Source organism: Schistocerca americana, chromosome 8 (genome assembly GCF_021461395.2).
Source record: "Schistocerca americana isolate TAMUIC-IGC-003095 chromosome 8, iqSchAmer2.1, whole genome shotgun sequence".
Classification (NCBI taxonomy): domain Eukaryota; kingdom Metazoa; phylum Arthropoda; class Insecta; order Orthoptera; family Acrididae; genus Schistocerca; species Schistocerca americana.
The window spans coordinates 259,550,231-259,565,864 of NC_060126.1; the positions used below are offsets into that span (position 1 = coordinate 259,550,231).

The 15,634-nt window shown below is 38.1% G+C and overlaps 1 protein-coding gene across 1 annotated transcript in view; it reads left to right on the forward strand.

The window, feature by feature from the left end:
* The window catches only part of LOC124545090 (synaptic vesicle 2-related protein), a 95,053-nt gene that overhangs the window by 8,562 nt on the left and 70,857 nt on the right, over positions 1-15,634 (forward strand). Inside the window, exons 3-4 of the mRNA XM_047123902.1 lie at positions 2,817-3,001; positions 4,625-4,696. Coding sequence (XP_046979858.1) covers positions 2,817-3,001; positions 4,625-4,696 — 257 coding nt within the window. The remainder of the gene's footprint in view (positions 1-2,816; positions 3,002-4,624; positions 4,697-15,634) is intronic.

Below are 15,634 nucleotides of genomic sequence, written 5' to 3' on the forward strand. Positions count from 1 at the left end.
GGAGAGTACTGTGAACTGCACATTCAGTTGCTTTTTAAAAGTTACAGAATTTACCAGTTGGAAATATCTTGTTATTTGTATTCAGTGTCATTTCTAATCTGTGTCTCAAATTCTTGTTAATTGTGTGCACCTTACTGTCTTACACAGCTGGATGTGTCTACTCCCCTTAACAAATATGAGTCTATATCTGTTCTTTAGCTCAACAGTAACTGAAGTATCCAAACTATTTCCTTTTTGCCCCTTTCGTGACCTTGTTTGTGCATTCCATTCCTCCACTCCCCCCCGCAAGTGGCTCTAATTCAGTTTTTGTGACCTCGATCTCTGCCTTCAACTCATGTTGTGTAATCTGTCTTTTTACATACAATCTATATATCCATAGGAGAGCCTCACTATGAATTCCATTTTCTGCAACATTGCATTGGCCTTAGTCACACCACAATTTGCAGTCCTCATACATCACTCCAAACTTATCAAATAAGCTGTGACAGTATGTCTACTTGTTACCCGTGGTTGTGTTGTTATAAATAATTACACCAATGTGTTTTGTGTGTATGTGTTGGTGATTCATTACAGTTGTTTTTAGTTCTGGTTATGCATAAACAAATTAGGCATACTGGTCATGACTTTGAACACTGAATATTCTTTTATAAACTAAACTAAAATCAACCCTGCCTTAATTTCTACATATAAACACTAAGTAATATGATCTCTGATCTCAGAAAACCTAATAACAGGGATGGAGGTTTCAATTTTAATAATGCTTGGGATCCAGCACTCAGTTTATTAAGACCTCGCAGATCATCACATCTATCAGCATTGGAAACCGCAGAGGGAATTTACTTTTCACGGAGTATTAGTGTGTGCTCTGTTAAACAAAAGAGCATCAGAGGGTGCAGTGGATGTTATGAATCAAACTCAGTGTGAAGTGCCACCAAATTGAGACTTAGGACAGACTTTTGATGTTGGGGAGGGAGGCAGATTCAACTCTCCCCATGGGTTTAGCCCATATGGGCAGCGCTACACGCCTTCCTAGGTTATGGCAGTGTCACACATTTATACATTCTCAAGAAAGCTGTTAATATAGCTTCATGTGGCAGTAACATTTCTTGTTAGAAAAGAGTTCTTACCTCAGTTTACAAAATGCTTAGAAGGCAGTTGAGTTGGTCGTTGAAACGTTATGTAGGAAATGGAAACAGCAACTCGGCTGAATACCTGGAAGATCTCAATTAAACATGAAGTACTTGGATTCCTAGACTTCTGTATCAAATATAAAATGCAAACTAATAAGTCAAAATGAAGCTTATCCTGTGTTTATCATAAACAAATTTAAACCTGAACTTATTATTTCCTTTGTTTAATGACTAATATTGGAAATGTTTTAATGACCTCCTATGTTTCACACATTGGATGACTGTTAATTGTAATAATTGTTCATGGAATTAAAATATTGTTGGTTGGATCTAGTGGTAGTTTTAAAGAAATAATACTCATCTTGTTTCTTGAGGATCTCCTTAAATCCGTTGCTTGAATTTCTTGTCTGGAAACCCTATAGGTTGACGTGTTTCTTCAAATAACGTTGACGACAAACTGATTCGTATGTGATTTTCATTTTTAATAATTCTAGATGCCTTGCTGCCATAAATTTACAATATTCACTCAGTGAAATACATTCCATTTTCACGCAACTCCAGAAAACTTTACATTTCTCCTTCTTTCCTTCCCACCACACACATAACATACAATCCACTGGCACACAGTAACATCGTTCCACATTACATCAGTAAAGATATAGTCATATTAAGATCGAAACCTAGAACATTAAATCGAAAATAATTTACAAAAAAATGAAATTCACACAACAGTACAACACAACAATTATGATAATATATATACTATAAACAAAAATATATATCTTTTTGTAGCACAGTAATTTTATGAAATTTGTTTTTTAATCACAGGGGTTAATTGTGTTTGCATGACATATACAGTCGGAGTTAAAAACATTTCAAATAAGATTGAAGTAAGGATCAGAATGTAAATTTGTGAATATATATGGTCCAAACTGCTTATTGCATGTTGCAATGTGAAACTTTTGTTTGTGAACTGGAACAGCCAGTAGTAAATTTTATTGACTATGTAATGCTGATAAAATTACCTGTTCAAACCCAATTAACAACTTAACTTACAGTACAAAGTGAAATGACACCATGTTCTTGTTCATGAATTATACATCATACTTCTTTCACTGTTAGCTTACTAGTGATAGAGAAGAATGGTGTAAATTGTTAATGTTGGCGAGGGGAATTTGGGGGGGGGGGGTGGAAGGAGAGAAATTGAACTCTCCCCATGGGTTTAGCTCATATGGGCAACCCCTCATGCCTACGTAGGTGATGACATTGACATTGTCACTTGTTTATACATTCTCAGGAAAGCTCTTAATATATGTTCATGGGACACTGTTACATTAACATATCTTGTTATGAAAGAGTTCTTAGCTCAATTCACAAAATGCCTTGGTTCATATACAGCAAGGCCACTGAAGAACATGCTGTTCAGTGATCTAAAACTGTTACCACCACAACCACCATGACAATTTGTGTCCTTATAAAGAACATTTCTCCTTTCAAAAAGTAACTGAGTGGAATTAGATATGTCATAATATTTTGCATGATTATTTACTTTTAATGTTAATAATTTTTATGTATGGTGACAGAGACAAAAATCTTTTTGTAATACATGAGCTTTTTATGAACCTACTGATCATTTTGGGTTCACAACTTTCTTTCCAGTATTAATGTGTTACAATTTCTGTCCAGATACTTTCACCGTGACACAGGCTGTGAATGCACTGGGCTTTGGGAAATTCCAAGTTCGTCTGTCTTTGCTGACAGGCCTGTGTTGGATGGCAGACAGCATGGAGATGACTATTCTCAGTGTGCTTTCGCCAGCACTGCACTGTGAGTGGCACATCTCACGCTACCAACAGGCTCTCACTACAACAGTTAGTATTGTTAGTTATTAGCCTGTTTATTTTTTAAGATTTGTGGTTGTCAGTAATGTAGTTGTAACACTAATTGAGAGAGTTAGTGTTGATTCTTTTCTAACAGTTGTAGGGGAAAGGCACGAGTACACACACGTTTTCTTTGCCACACAGCACATTCTCAAGAGCCACATTCCACATAATGTACATAGAGTAGAGATACTTTTTGTTTTCCAGCACTTTCTTTCCTTCATTGGTTATTCCAGTCATGTGAAACAACAGAGAAAAAAACTGTTGCTGAAAATAATTGTTTGAATTAATTTTGAGACTGGGAATTTACACTGAGATGACAAGTCATGGGATAGCGATATGCAGTTATACAGATGGTAGTTGGAGCTAGATGCCTGGGATATTCTGTTTTGGAAATAGATAGGGAATTCAGTATTCCAAGATTCACAGTGTCGGGAGTGTGCCAAGAACATCAAATTTCAGGCATTAACTCTTGCCATGAAAAATTCAGTGGCTGATGGCTCTCACTTAATGGCAGAGAGCAGCATAGTTCACATAGGGTTGTCAGTGCTAACAGATAAGCTACACTGCATGAAATAACCATGGAAATAAATTTGGGACATATGACAAACGTAGCCATTAGAACAATTTGGTGAAATCTTGCTTTAGTGCTTCTCCTGGGCTCGTGACCATATCAGTTGGACTGTAGACGGTTCCTCTGGCCCAACTGAGACGATCATTGACTGGAAATACAGTAGTTATGGTTGGCTACTTGGATACCATTTGCGGCCGTTTATGGGCTTCGTTTCTAAAAAATGATGGAATTTTTATGGATGACAGGTTCCCATGTTACTTTACCACAATTGTTCGCAATTTCTGGACAATTCAAACTAATAATTTGGCCATCCAGATCGGCTGATGTGAATTCTATTGAACATTTGTGGGACTTAAATGAAAGGTAAATTTGTGCACAAAATTCTGCACTGGCACCACTTTTGCAGTTATGGACAGCTATAGAGGCAACATGGAGCATGGCTCAGTATTTCTGCAGGGGACATCCAACAACTAGCTGTGTTCATACCACATTGAGCTGCTGCACTACACTGAGTGAGAGGAGGTTCGACTCAATATTAGGAGGTATTCCATGACTTTTGTCACCTCAGTGTACTTTGGAACTAGTGGGGGTGGGATGCTCCTATTGGCTCCAAATTAAAAAGCAAACTGATTTGCTCTGGAGTGTTTGAAATCTCTCTCTGTCTCTCTCTCTCTCACACACACACACACACACACACACACACACACACACACAGAGAGAGAGAGAGAGAGAAAGAGAAAGAGAGAGAGAGAGAGAGAGAGAGAGAGAGAGAGAGAGGGGGGGGGGGGGGGGGGGGGAGTAGTGTGTTATTATCTCTTCTTATGTTTTCTAGCTAATACCAGTTTGGATAAAAATATTTTCAATTTCTGCAATTAAGAACTGTAAATCTGAATATCCCATTTCACATTCAGTGTTGACTACTTGAAAGGACATGCGTCCCACTTCTCAGTGTGTTACCAAATTACTGTTAATCATATTGCAGAATTTGTATACAAAGACATGTACAAATATACGATCATAATATGTGTGGAAATTTGCAGGTGGTTTTCTTGGGGATGATGTTAAGTTCGACTTTTTGGGGCAATTTGAGTGATAGATATGGACGCAAAACAGTAAGTACTTACGTTTTTATGAGGTTTCATACCCTCAAAATTTGTTATTTAAAATGTTTCTTTGCATAGCTATTTTCTGTAGCAGCTGTTGTATATCAATTCAGGGTCCTTCAAAAAACACATTGGTCTTGATGTATTGAATTATGAATTTTACTTTTTAAAATAGATAAACATATGCGTTGCAGGTATGGAAAATGATGTCTGGTGAATGACCATCGCTACTGCTCTGGTGTGCAAGAAGTCAGTCTGTGAAATTTATTGTAACTGCGTGATAAGACCCCACTTGCATTTCGCCACTTGCAAGTTGAATTTCCTCCGTTAACTTGCAGATGTTTTGGGGTTTATTGGCATAGAATAATGGTTTAACATGAGCCCAAGAAAAAATTGGAAAGGGGTTAGGTCATATGACCTTGATGACCATCATTGGCACCTACTGCATGAGATGAGCCAAAGTGGTAACCACTTGTGGAACAACACAGTTGTTGTGTGGTATGTATGACAGGTGGAAAGAGCCTTCTGAAACAACCACTCTCGAAGGTCCGATTCACTTAGGAGGCTGTATACAACCTCCTATCATTTCACATTATTGGTTTCTATTAACTGCCACAGCTCGTCCTGCTGATGATGCTGAGCTACCCAAAAGTCACACCCAAATGGCACTTGCTGTGGGTTCATTTTCTATTCTTGAGCCATGCAAGGATTACTGGTCTCTGGGTCCAGCACTTAGGTTTATTCACAAATCCATTAATGTGGAAGTGATCCTCATCACTAATGATGATGATACTTCCAGAACTGTCATCTTCCCGTTGTCTTCTCTGAAATCAGTCAACAAAATGTTGTCTTTTCTCATGGTCAGCTTCTTTTAGCTGCTGCATTAACTGAATTCTGTAAGGGTGGTAACTGAGATCGTACTGGAGATTTCAGCATACTGAGGAATACCCTATGCCCAGTTCTTTGGAATGGTGAAGAATCAACTTAACTGGACTAAGTACGAAGAACTGCTGCAATATCTTACACACATCAGCTGGAATGAGGGTGCTGAGAACACTTTAATGTTCACTGTTAGCCCGTTTCATTGAAGTTCACAATATGTTTGCAAACTGTGCTTCATTGCACCCTAAAATCACACTAAGGCATCTCAAGAGTTGCTGCATAACTTTCTCCATCCTGATGATTTTTTTTTTCACTAATAGCACATACTGTACGATGGTAAATTGCTTCCAGGGTCACCACACACAGAAGAAATGCAAAAAATCTAGGCTGAAGCAACAGTTGGAATGTTAATGGAAATTGAAATGATGCACAAAAATGTGGTCAACCGACAAGGAAGGAAAAAAAATACACAATTCAAAACGAGCATGCTTTTTGAAGGGCCCTTTATTTTCTGTGTTAACTGGTTAACTGCAATGTAAGAGTTTTTCAGCAGACATGTTTCACTTTTATTTAAAAAGTAAAGGCCGTTACAAATGTCTGCTTGTGTCTGTATATGTGCGGATGGATATGTGTGTGTGTGTGTGTGTGTATGTGCGCGAGTGTATACCTGTCCTTTTCTCCCCCTAAGGTAAGTCTTTCTGCTCCCGGGATTGGAATGACTCTTTACCCTCTCCCTTAAAACCCACATCCTTTCGTCTTGCCCTCTCCTTCCTTCTTTCCTGATGAAGCAACCGTGAGTTACGAAAGCTTGAATTTTGTGTGTGTGTTTGTGTTTGGTTGTGTGTCTATCAACATACCAACGCTTTCGTTTGGTAAGTTACATCATGTGGATGTAAGTGGATGGAAGTATTTTTCCCAAAAAAATCGGAGAGGATGTGTTAGATGTTCAACAGAGATGTAGATATGAGATAGGAGTGGGGATGGGGATCGGCAGAATAGTTTGGGAGGAGTGGGAAGTGATTACAGAGAAAGCATAAGGGAGGAAGTGAGAAGGTAGTAAAGGGAATTGGGAACTGGAAGGGAGGGGGGTGGGAGAGGAGGATTGTGGTGAGTGGGAGACCTCAGTAGTGTTGGGGTGATAGGTTTATATTTGATATTATGATATGTGGCCTTTTAATTTAAAAAGCTGTTTCTCTTACTAGGTTTTATGAATGTGCTAGTTTTCTTGTAGAATCAGAAGGTGCCTTTCAGTTTTACTCTTATGATTTCCAAATCTGTGTCTCAGGAGTTGGTGTAGGTGCTCGTCAAAAAGTGCTTTTTATGCTCTTTTTATTGGGTGTCAAATGTTCTCTTGGTTTTTTATATGGTATGCATGGACAAACTGGAATACAGTTATAAGACACAAGAGTTCATCACAAAAAATAAAATTACAGTACTAAATTCAGACCCAACCGATGTGTACCAGACAAAGTAGAGACATGCCGATAGATACTGAATGGACACAAGAAGACAAAGAAAAAAAAAAGGAAAATGTTACAAGCAAATCCCAGTGCACATTCCCACTGCTATCGAGCAAAGTTGCACAGGAAAGACATCCATATCAAACTGATTGTGAACAATGGGAATACTTCCACATACGCACTTGCAAGAAACATGTTGCAAATGTCACAAACTACGACAGCTATTCAGAAAGTAGGGAATGTTTGTGTCTAACGCCGCTAGGCATGCGCTGATTGTGTATATTTTGGTATGTGTGTGCTCGGCAGCTCTGTCAGCATCCATCCGTGACAGCGGGAATGTCTCTACGTGTCTGGTTTTTTCAATATTCGAATTTGAAATGTGCCCTGCAATCGAAAATCCCACCAGTTGTGAGGTGCGGTCTGTGATACGGTTTTTGTTGGCAAAAAACCTAAAACCTATGGAAATTAATCGTAAACTGTGCGAAGGGTATGGAAACAACTTAATGAGTGAATGTTCCATCCGGAAATGGTGCATTCAGTTTAAAAATGGCTGAACCAACGTTTATGATGAAGAGAACAGTGGACGCTCAAGCATTGTGACTGATGATCTTGTCACTAAAGTTGGTGAAATGATTTGTGAAAACTGTCGCTTCACAATAACGGAGCTTTCGCTTTCTTATCCACAAGTTTCATGGACTTTGTTGTTTGAAATTGTCACTTAAAGGCTAGGCTACCACAAATTTTGTGCAGATGGGTGCCCAAAATGCTTATAGAGCACCATAGAGAACAGTGAATGGGGGCAATGTTGACATTTCTGGAGGCTTACCACAAACGTGATTCATTACTGGACCGAATTGTAACTGGTGACAAGACTTGGGTGAAACACGTCAATTGCGAGACAAAATTACAGTCCATAGGGTGAGGGCACACAAGGTCCCTCCAAAAACCAAGAAAATATTTGCAAATCTTGTCAGCAAGGAAGTTGATGGCGACAGTGCTTTGGGATAGGCAAGGTGTGCTTCTTATTGATTTTCTCGAACGTGGAGCAACCATAAATTGTGCCCAGTACTGTCAAACTTTGCACAGCCTTAGAAAAGCAGTTCAAAACAAACGCCGAGGAAAGCTGACGTCCAAAATTTTGTTTTTGCACGACAATGCCTGACCTCACACAGCAAACCCCACTAAAGAATGATTATTCAAACTGGAAATGTTCTCTCATCCACCCTATAGCTCCGATCTTGCACCAGGCGACTTCCACTTGTTTCCCAAGATGAAGAACTGGCTTGCAACACAGCACTTTGATGACAACACAGAACTCCAGGTGGGCGTGACTCACTGGCTGAAGTCTCAGGCGGCAGAATTTTACAACAAAGGTCTTTCAAAGCTTGTCCACCACTATGATAAGTGCCTCAATGTGTTTGGTGACTATGGGGAAAAGTAGTATGTCAGTCGCTCTTTCAGATGTCTGTAATAAAAGATATTTCTTGTACTTATTTTTTTTTTAATGCCAAAATGTTCCCTACTTTCTGAGTAGCCATTATACAGATTACAAGAGGATAGAAATATAAGAAACACTACACAATTTATTCAGTAATTATGACAAACTGATTTTAGACACAGCCATCCTCCTCTCATTTGATGTAGAGATCTTGTATTCTAATTAGCAATAACAATTAGACAATAACATCATAGAAGAAAATCTTAACACAGTACACTTCCACATGAATTCATTTAAGAAACATTCAACTTGTTAGAGCTGATAAGAGAACAGAACTATTTCCATTTCCACAATATTTTCTAAAGTGAAGGATTACCAGTGGGATCCCCAATTTCTGGAGCCACAGCATACACATGATGGACGCTGTAGAACATGTCCTTTTTAATAGGTACAACATCCTGTATTGAATTCAATAGATGGACATTTTGTGCCCGATTGATAAACCGAGCACAACAGACATCAATTCTGTTAGTAGTGAGATAAGGTTTGTAGTGGAGAAAGAAAAAAAATGTAGTTAAATTTCTTGGACATTATCATAGAGACTGAGGACAGTCAACACATATTCAACATGTATTGGAAACCCACAACAGATGTAATAATACATTAGATACCAAGTCATCCGGACCACTCAAGAAAGCAGCACTCACATTCCTACTGTACAGATTAAACCAGTGCCAGTAGACACAGATAACTTTCAAACAGAAATGAATAACATAGTACAAATAGCTCTCAACAATGCATAAAAGTAAAACCCAGCAACAAAACTGAAACTAAAATCAAGAAACAGAAAGCAGTATCATCTGGTTAACACCAACACAAGGACAATGTGCCACACAAGTAAATGTACGAAGCACAAGAATAGGAACAACATAGAGTGAGAAAGAAAAGCAAAAGAAAAGGTGGCACACAGTGACATACAACCACAAATACACATACAGAATATTTAAATATTGTCAGAAAACTATGCATAAAATAGCTCACCTAATCAAAGTGAAATTCAAAAATACTTCCCAAAAGCAACAGAAAAAAACAGACCTTTATCAGAATCAGAAATCTACCAACAAGAATGTAACACACGACAGAAAATATATAGGATAAACCATGACAACATTTGACACCAGATACAAAGAGCATATAGGAACTTGGAAGTACAGGACAATCATTCACCTTTTTCCAAAAACTTACACCAGCATAAACATAATACTAGTGCCAGACACACATGAAAATCACAGGGATAATCAACAAACACACCTTCTCATCCTACAAGAAAACTACAACATTACTAAGACCATAACAGAAAAGAAGCATCTCATAATCACACCAACTTGGCAATCCAAACACTTTTTAAATGAATGAACCACATAATATAATATAGACATATGACCTCCAACCCTGTCTAGGTCATAGTTCTTGTTCTCAGGTATCACCACCTCTGTTTCTTTCCCTATATTCATCCCCTCCTCCCCCTCCACCTCACCCCTGACCCCCACACCAGACATCTATGCTGAAAATCTAACAAATCTCTCATTTGCAACACACACACACACACACACACACACACACACACACACACACACACACAAAACAGAAAAAAAGTGGTGGTGCTGAGTGTGGAATGGGCGAAACCAATATAATTATTCTTTGACAAATTTTGTGAAGTTTTACAAAAGTGAAGTGCAAAAGAAGTGGACTTCAGAACATGAATAAAAGAGCAGAAACATCGTAAGTAAATTGTACACCAAATTTAAACAAAAAAATCTGTCAGTAGTCTATAAATAGGAAAATGTAGGAACATATTATGTGTAGTATATTTTCAGAATGACCACTGAAGATGGTTTGTAAATAAAAATGAAAGTGTCTGGTGAAATATATTCTTAAATTTCTGTAAGCTTAAGATTAAAAAGAACTGAGTTTTATGTACAGTCTGTAATATTTTTTAAGTCAAATCTTCATGCCAAGAGTTGCGGTGTAATCCAGTACTGATGATGTGTTTGAAGATTTGCAGAGAGAACTAATGTTTCGGTATCAGTTAAGTTCTTGATTTATTTGACTGAACTATTGTTTGTTATGATGACAGACTTAAGACTAAGCACACACAATTATGATGAACAAAGAGTAAATGTGTGCACATCTCTGAAATCTAAGAACTTGATCCTCCAGTACACTGAAACTAAATGCATGCACACAAAACTTTTTCAGCACTTTAGGACATAAGGTTGGATTCCATTAGGAAACATGCTCATTGACTATGAAATTATTATAATCAGGAATGAACACAGGGAGCAGTTGTGCATCAGTATGCAATTTTATTGCAGATCTAGCTAGATTTTAGCTACAGTGTAGCCGTCATTTCACCTAGAGAAACACAACAGTTTAGAATTATGAATCCATGTATGTTTACACTTAGGTCACAACTTAAGATACATAAAAAAAGAAATGCCAGTTAGGTCTATTGTTAATGGCAGAGGTGATCTAGCAGCAGATTTGAAATTTATTGCATTTGACTAGTGAATTTATACACCAGTAGAAAACACTGTCAAAATTATTAGGAGAACTTAAACCGAACGGAATGGTTGTCTGGAAGTGAGGTTAGTGACTTTACTGATCTACTGTCAGTAATGTTGAATTAGAATTATTTTAAATTTGATGGTGAAATGTACCATCAAAATGATGGACTGAGTATGGGAAGTTCCATCTCAGTCAGCTAGCAGGTGTTTTCATAAATTCCCTTGAAAACAAGTTTTTTTCCCTGAAAATCCTAAATTGGCAGAGAAAATGGTCCATTATTTCATGTACATTGCTGACATACTAATATCAGTGAACAACAATGACAATATTTTTGCATTTGTTTGCAAGTTTAGTAGTTTACATGAAAAACTCAAATTTTCTTATGAGCTTGAAACTAATAGCTCTATTAACTTCTTGGATTTGAATTTTAGGATGAAAATGGGAAATGTGTTCCAGGTTGTCAGGGAAAAAACTTGCACTGACGATGTTATAGATTACCGTTCAGACCATTCTGGTCAGCACAAAAAGCCTTTTTTACTTTTGCAATTAGTCATTTTTTAAAGTTCCATTGTCACCAGCTGAGGTTGAAGCAGAGCTAAATACCATCAAGTATATTGCAAAAATGAATAATTATCTGTGGTATTATAAAATAATAATATTTTAAAAAATAGTACCAAAACTGAACAGGAATGTGTGCTGTTTGGCAGCAAATATACACTGATCAGCCAGAACTATCATGAACATTGACCTACTATAGATATAAATCCGTCCAGGCGATAGCAGCATCACTTGGCAAGGAATGACTTCTAGTCCCACAAGCACAGAGCATGTGGTATCAGTGAGCATGCTGTCCACGTGTAGAATGGGGAAGGAGTGCGATCTATCAGAGTTTGACCAAAGGCTGATTGTAATGGCCTGGAGACTCAGCATGAGCATTTCAGAAACTGCACAACTTGTCAGGTGTTTGAGGAGTACTGTCGTGAGTGTCGTCAACATGTGATGAGACCAAAGCAAAACCATGTCCAGATGTCATAGGGTTGGGGGGCAACCGCTCATTACAGATGTCAGACATCATAGGCTGGGCAGACTGGTTAAACAAGACAGGCATTAAACTGTGGTGGAACTAACATCAGACTTTAATGCTGGGCAGAGGACAAGTGTGTCTGAACATACAGTGCACCAAACACTTCTAACGGTGGGTCTCCGCAGCCAACGAAACACACGTGTGCCAATGTTAATAACATGACATCAGCAACTACGACTGAGCTTGTGCAAGGCACCATGACAGGCAAGGAGTATCATAACAGTTTGCAGACCATGTACACAGTATCATATTTCCCAATGACAGTGGCATTTCTCATCAAAACAATGCACCATGTCATGAGGCCAGGAGTATGATAGAGTGGTTCAAGGAACACAGTGACAAGTTCCAGTTGATGTGCTGGCTCCCCAACTTGCCAAATCTGAACCCGATCGAACACACCTGGATGTGATTGAATGTGGTGTCAGAGCTCATTGCCCCATCCCTGGAATTTATGGGAATTAGGTGACGTGTGTGTGTGTGTGTGTGTGTGTGTGTGTGTGTGTGTGTGTGTGTGTGTGTGTGCGCAGATGTGGTGCTAACTCCTCCCAGCAATGTACAAAGGCCCCATTGCTTCCATACCACAGTGCACTGCCGCAGTTATCCTTGTCAAAGGTGAACATACTGGCTATTAGGTAGGTGCTCATAATGTTCTGGTTGATCAGTGTATTTGTTTATCATGTTATGGCAAAACCAATACTAGAGCAGCATCTGTTTTTTTTTTTTTTTTTTTTTTTTTTAAAAGAGCTTAGTTTCTTTTTCAATTACTAATAGCCTTGGTCGTATCTTGATAAATAGTCGGCACCCAAAGTAGTATTTACCTTGAAGCAGGTGTTTACACAATAGATCGTCCTGATTGCGGTTCTTCTTATGTGGCGCAGACACCAAGGTGTCTCAAAATTGTGTTCGGTGAACATGTTATTGCGGACGGGAAAGACTTGGACGAAAACCCTACTTCGCTGTCGATGTAATTGAAAATGTGGATATCATACCAGCCATGACCTCACAAATGAATATGCTTCATTGAGGGAGAAGGGTGGGTGTAATGACTTGGTGGAGAAGATGGAGGTTTTTTATCGTCTTAAGTCCTTTTGCGCTAATCTCTTAAATGAGTAGGTAGTGGTCAGAAGCAACCAGTTTAGGGGGCTATTTAAAAACCACCTTGTTGTTGACAGATGAAGCATGACCTGGCAGAAATGTGGATCCACCTATTATTTCCCTCTATATATGAATAATGCTTGAGAGGTCCTCAGGCAAGAAAAAATTTGATGACAGATATTATTATGTTTTACCCTAACTCTTCGCAATAACTTCAGCTACAGTGTAAATAACATTAAATTAGGCCATTACTTATTTAATAAAATTGTCGGTGAACTCGAGCATATGTCTCATAATCTCAGTAGCCTTGATGATTTTATTACAGATTTTATTAACATTTATTTTTCTAATATATACAAAAATATATAACTATCATGAAAAAGAAAGTTTCTACTCACGCAAACATGGAGATGCTGAGTCACTCTCGGCCATTAAAGCCTTCAACCTTCGTCAACAACACACACACACACACACACACACACACACACACACACACACACAATTTCAGTCTCAGGCAACTGAAACCATAATGGTTAGTGGCCGAAAGCTTTAACTGTGAGAGTCTTTTTGTTGTGCCTATTTGCGACTCAGCATCTGCGCTATATGCTGAGTAGCAACTTTCCTTCTTGTGATATTGTTATATTCAATCCTGGGTTTTCCATTATTTATACAAAAAGATGTATGTAATGAGATCTGTTTTCTTTTAATTGTAGCCTAATTTAGCAAAAAAAATAGATGCTCAGTTCACATTATTTCTTATTAGCTTAGGCAAGCCTGAATTATTTTTTATTACTTTTATTATCAAAACACCTTCATTTATTCCTAGTGGATATTGATTAATACAACATTGTTGGATTTTTAGCATTTAACCTTGTAGCTTGCATGTAACAGGCTGTCCTTCTGGGAGAATGTCAGGTTTATGATTGTATTATGATAAAAAATTCTAGGTTACAAAAGAAGAAAAATGAAAGGGCAAATCAGATTTTATGCACATTGTTGTAGCTTTTTTACTAAACATTCTGCAACTTGGATACCTCTTTTCCTTCGCTTTTTGTCCACCTGCAAATCAGCAGTGTAGTGTTCTTGACCATCATACATTCTATTGACTTAGAAGGTCTCCCCTTGCAAGTGGTAGAATAACTATTGCTACTCTGTGATGAAACTTGAAGTGTCTGTACAGAAGCCATGCCTTTTGAACAGCTACAATGATTAGCTGAGCATTTATGGAAAAAATATCATTTTTCACTTCTTATTTTTTGCCTCTTACAGATGTGCAATAAAGGAATATGTTTTGAACAACATGATCAGTACCTCCCACATGGCTGTTGTAAGCTTGAAAAACTTTCATTTGTGGCACTGACACCCTCTGTTTCTAAAATCCAACTTGTCTGTGAGGCCAAACTTGATCATAGTTTATGGCAATGATAAAAATATTGTTCCACTGGCCAATTGAAATATCTGAAATGGTGTAAGAAAACAGGTTACACATTTGCATACATTTGCAAAGTAACAAACTTTCTGAATACCATTATATTTACCTGACTTTCTACCTGAACAGGATTTGTGGTCCCCTGGCCACGGGAGTGTGCATTGGGTAGGTGGCTGTGTGTGTGAATGTGTACTTTTGCTAGAAAAAGAGCTAATGCTGGAAAAGTAGTGAGAGTCCTGTTTTCCATTCTGTGTTTCTGTGCTCCACACATCGATCTGCTATGGGTGAGTGGTTGTGTTTCCCTTATTTTTTGCAAAGCAAAGTTTGTAATTATATATTATGACTTTTAGATTAATATTTTATATTTTATTTCTATGTTTATATTTTATGTGGAACTGACATAAATTGCAGTTTTTAAGTAAAAGGTAACTAGTATACGGGGGCCATTTACTATCTATGATGCATACTGTGGCTGAATGTGTAGGCTTGTATACAGCAGCCTTGGTGTGAATTGAGCTATGGATGGCTTAAGGTCATTTTAACATCATGTGCGTACACGAGTAAAAACTTCCTAGGTCCATATGACTCGCTACCAGATTGAATATTTGTCTTCCTGTACAATCTTCAAACTTACACCTTCTAAACGATTCTTGATATAATCCTTCAGTTGTGTGAGTTTTCTTATCTCTTTTAGCACTGATGATGGCTGTTCTGTAGCTGACTTCTAGCTAGATCTGTCATATATTTACAGATTGATGCACGACTGTATGCTGTGTTCATCCTTGATATTAAAGGATGTTACTTTGTTCCTCTCTGCAGATCTTAAAATACCTCATCAGGTTGTTGGCTCTTGCTTCATGCGGTTTGGCTGAGAGAATTGGATGAGTTGTAATGTGAGAACTTTTTGTATCCCACAGTGTCACATCCAATAAGGTGAGGAGTAGCACAACACCAGCAACACAAGAAATTGACAACATAAACCTAAACGTCA